The sequence below is a fragment of the Pantherophis guttatus genome, chromosome 4 (genome assembly GCF_059756535.1).
Source record: "Pantherophis guttatus breed Tessera chromosome 4, ASM5975653v1, whole genome shotgun sequence".
Lineage (NCBI taxonomy): Eukaryota > Metazoa > Chordata > Lepidosauria > Squamata > Colubridae > Pantherophis > Pantherophis guttatus.
This window is the reverse complement of record NC_142066.1, coordinates 12,473,538-12,477,523: the sequence shown is the minus strand read 5'-3', so window position 1 is coordinate 12,477,523 and position 3,986 is coordinate 12,473,538. Positions and strand designations below refer to the sequence as shown.

General features: G+C 41.0%; 1 protein-coding gene across 1 annotated transcript; it reads right to left on the bottom strand.

Moving 5' to 3' along the window:
• Positions 1-1,093: 1,093 nt before the first annotated feature.
• LOC148113740 (olfactory receptor 6E1-like) lies at positions 1,094-2,871 on the bottom strand. Its single transcript, XM_087894432.1, has one exon. It carries the CDS (start codon positions 2,242-2,244, stop codon positions 1,306-1,308), a length of 939 nt encoding a protein of 312 aa, XP_087750558.1. The 5' UTR covers positions 2,245-2,871; the 3' UTR covers positions 1,094-1,305.
• Positions 2,872-3,986: the final 1,115 nt, after the last annotated feature.

Genomic DNA, 3,986 nt, shown 5'->3' with positions numbered 1-3,986 from the left:
TTCTTTCTCTCGGTCTCTCTGACTTTTCTCTTAGTCCATCAACTTTATCACCTGAAGGATTGAAGTATGGAATCTACGCATGGTTGTCAGTCTGATTTTCTACACATAGCTCCATTCATTCTTATGTGTCTCAAAGAGTTCCAGAACTGGAGAACGTCACTTCCCTGATTATAAGATGCTCATCTCCGTTCACAGTCTAACAGAAAAGTCCTGCAACCCCCCCTCCCAATTTCCAGCAGCACTAAGTGAAGATCCAAAGAAAAAGATGGCCTCCAAGACTGTGAATAGAGATGAGCATCTTCTAATCAGGGAAGTGACCTCCTCCAGTTCTGGAACTCTTTGAGACGCAGGAGAATGAATGGAGCTATGTGTAGAAAATCAGACTGACAACCATGCGTAGATTCCATACTTCAGTCCTTCGGGTGATAAAGTTGATGGACTAACAGCACTTAGTGCTGTTGGAAATTGGGAGGGGGGTTGCATGGAGTTGGTAGAGATACAGTAGTGGGCAAAATTGTGGAAACCTTTTGGGAAAAGTATATTTTCTAAAACTAGCTAATAACACCACTTTTTTGGGGGGGGACTAATGTCATAAAAGTACATATCAATGGAAAGATAATTTAATCAAGAATGTCATGCAGTAATTTTTATGAAGGATTTGCTATTAGAATAGCAGTTACAGTAGAAAGAAGAAAAGTGAAACATGTAGAAAAAAAACAAGACACACAAAAATGATCACCATAGAAAAAAGGAGATAAACAAAAATGGTCACCCTGTCAGTTAATACTTAGTTGGGTAACCTTTAGCATGAATTATGGCCTTACAACGTCTTCCCCATGGAGTGAACCAAGTCTTTTAGTTCTGCAGTTGTTATCATGTGAAACCAAGAGGGAATGATGGCTTCAATTAACTGGGTTTTATTGCTGAGTCGCTTCTGACTAACAAGTTTCTTTACTTGGCTCCATAGATTTTTCAATTGGGTTAAGGTCTGGGCTATTCCCAGGCCATTCCAGCAGTGGAATAGGATTATCTTGAAACTCCCCCCCCCAAAAAAGTGGTTCAATCAAACCTTAAGAATACACTTTTCCCAAAAGGTTTCCACAATTTTGGCCACTACTGTATTTAGCCATAACAACGTTCTTTCCTCTGAGAGTCAAGGACGTTCAGCCTGCACCTGGACAGGTCATTTCCCCGATTAGACGATGCTCATCTCCATCCACAAGCAACCTTCAAAGCTGTTTTTATTTCCATCCACAAGCATCCTTCAAGGCTGTTTTCCTCTCCATCCACAAGCATCCTTCAAAGCTATTCTCGTCTCCATCCACAAGCATCCTTCAACGCTGTTTTCACCTGCCTGTTCCTCAGGCTGTAAATGAAGGGGTTGAGCAAAGGGGAGACCACGTTGTTCAGGACACCTACCGTCTTGCTGAGGTCCACCCCCCCGCTTTGCATGGGCTTGACGTACATGAAAATGCAGCTCCCGTAGGTGATGAAAACCACCACAATGTGAGATGCACAAGTGGAGAAAGCCTTTTGCCTGCCCTCCTCGGAATGGATGTGCAGGACAGCCGCAACGATTTTAATGTAGGAAACGATTGTGACAGCCAGAGACCCCAGCACCATAAAGGTGGACATGAGAAAATCCATCAGTTCCAGAAATTGGGTGTCGGTGCAGGCCAGCTTGATCAGTGGTATGTTGTCACAGAAGAAGTGATTGATGACATTTGGACCACAGAAGGGCAGACGAAATAACAGAATCAGGGGCATTATGATATAAAGGAAACTGATCAGCCAAGAGCCCACTACTAACCGCGTACACAACTGATTGTTCATAATAACCGTGTACCGTAGGGGATTGCAGATGGCTACGTAGCGGTCGAAGGACATGGTGGCCAGAATGAAGAACTCAGCGGTGCCCAAAATAAAATAGAAAAAGGCCTGCGTGAAGCAGCCCGCCAGAGAAATGGTGCTGTTGCCTGAGGCCAAGTTTAGCAAAGCCTTCGGGATTGTAGAAGAGATAAATCCTATTTCCAAGACAGAAAAGTTCCGGAGGAAAAAATACATGGGGGTATGGAGGCGATGGTCAACCAGAGTGATGTAGATGATGAGAAGGTTTCCCATGATGGTCAGAAGATACGTGAGAAAGAGGACCCAAAAGAGAAGGATCTGCAGCCAACGGATACGGGTGAAGCCTACAAGAATGAACTCGGTTACTGAAACTGTCTGGTTCAATATTTCTGCCATTCCATTATGAGTTATTTCTGGATCAAAGTCTTTAGAAGAATAGGAAAAGGTCTGATGCGTCCAACCTTTCCCTCAAAAACATTAAAAAAAATAATAATTCCTTTTAAAGTTGTCGTGATCGACAAGATGAAAAAAAAAACCCAGAATAATTGGGAGAACTGTTAAATTTACATTCTAGAAAACTCTAGTAAGAAAGTCTACAACTATCAGTGGAGGAAAGAGTTATTGGAGAAACAAAGTAAATAGTACCGCAGATCAAAGTGGGAAGGAGAGGTATCTTTTCCGAACCCTTTCCCCTTTTTCTAGGAAACCTCCCATTTTTCTAAATTGAAAAATGCATGCCCATGTCTTTAAAGGTTTTCTTGTATGTTCCTTCTGTTGCAATTCCCATCTTAATTAAAGACGTTGACTTGTTAATTTGTTTACCAGCAACACTGGTTCTTCGGGGAACTCATTCTGTGAACAAAAGTTTATTCGATTCTTCTAAAACTTGAATCGATCTTCTCAAACAGTTAGGGGCCAGCCCTTCAAGGTAGACCAAGCTTGGTAACCAAAAACATCAAGCTGATTGACCAACCCAACGATAAAGAATGGTGATTCTTTGTAGCTGAATTCTTTATTGGTTCACATCTATAGATAAAATCTTGCAAGAACACTACTATATGAACCTACAATGTACCATGGAGGAGCTGTTTTCAACCTCTTTCATATGTAATACCAGGACTGAGTTGTCTCTTGCTGTTCTGGAATGTCACCCCTCCCTCCTGAGAATCAACTACCTTACTGCATTCCATCACACTAATAATCTTTTGATTATAAGACGTCAGTAACAGAATATATATATATCTATACTTATATCTGTTATCTAATAGGTCCTTGACGAAATAATTAAATGAATAAATGATGAAGAAAAACACAAAACTCATGGCTCATAAATTTTGGGGTGTATAGGAAAAGAAGGGCCAGAATAAGCAGGGGGATCCTAAAGAAATGTAATAGCAGAGCCCAAGAAAGGAAAAATATTTGTGATTCTTATGGGTGGGAATATCAATATCAAAAGGAGAGGAACCCTGTCAGATGTTAATCCAATATTGATATGCTTTATCTGGTTGGCAGATGGAAAGTAGATAGATTGACACAACACAATGCCAACTTTTCCCCATATCCTTGCTTCTCTTTTGGTGTCTTAGAACCTCCTAAATTATTGTGTCACCTGAACCCAAAGCAGTTGTTTAGACTTCACATGTATTGAGTTTGAGGTGCTTGAAGTCAAGGAGGCTATCTCTATGCATTTGATTTCATCTCCCATATACAAAAAAGCATACATAGGCACCAACATAAGACCTCCTTGCACCAAATTGCTTGAACTGGATGACAAAGTCCTTTTGGCTCACTGAAGGTAGACTTTCATATGGAAAATATTAAGGAGGGATTTCCATGCAGTTGTAAAACAATAAAGAAAGAAAAAAAAAAAAAACTAGAACGGAACAGAACAGAATAGAATGAATCTGAAATGACTTGATGGCATGTAATCAAGCAATTAATTAAGACAATGTTTCTCAACCTTGACAACTGTAAGATGTGTGGACTTACACCCAGGGGTGAAATCTAGCAGATTCTGATAGGTTCTGGAGGACCGGTAGCGGAAATTTTGAGTAATTCAGAGAACCGGCAAATACCACCTCTGGCTGACCCCAGAGTGGGGTGGGAATGGGGATTTTGCAGTATCCTTCCCCTGGAGT

Bases quoted from the DNA above. Each gene is read 5' to 3' on its own strand.
- LOC148113740 (XM_087894432.1), bottom strand. From the start codon at position 2,244: ATGGCAGAAATATTGAACCAGACAGTTTCAGTAACCGAGTTCATTCTT.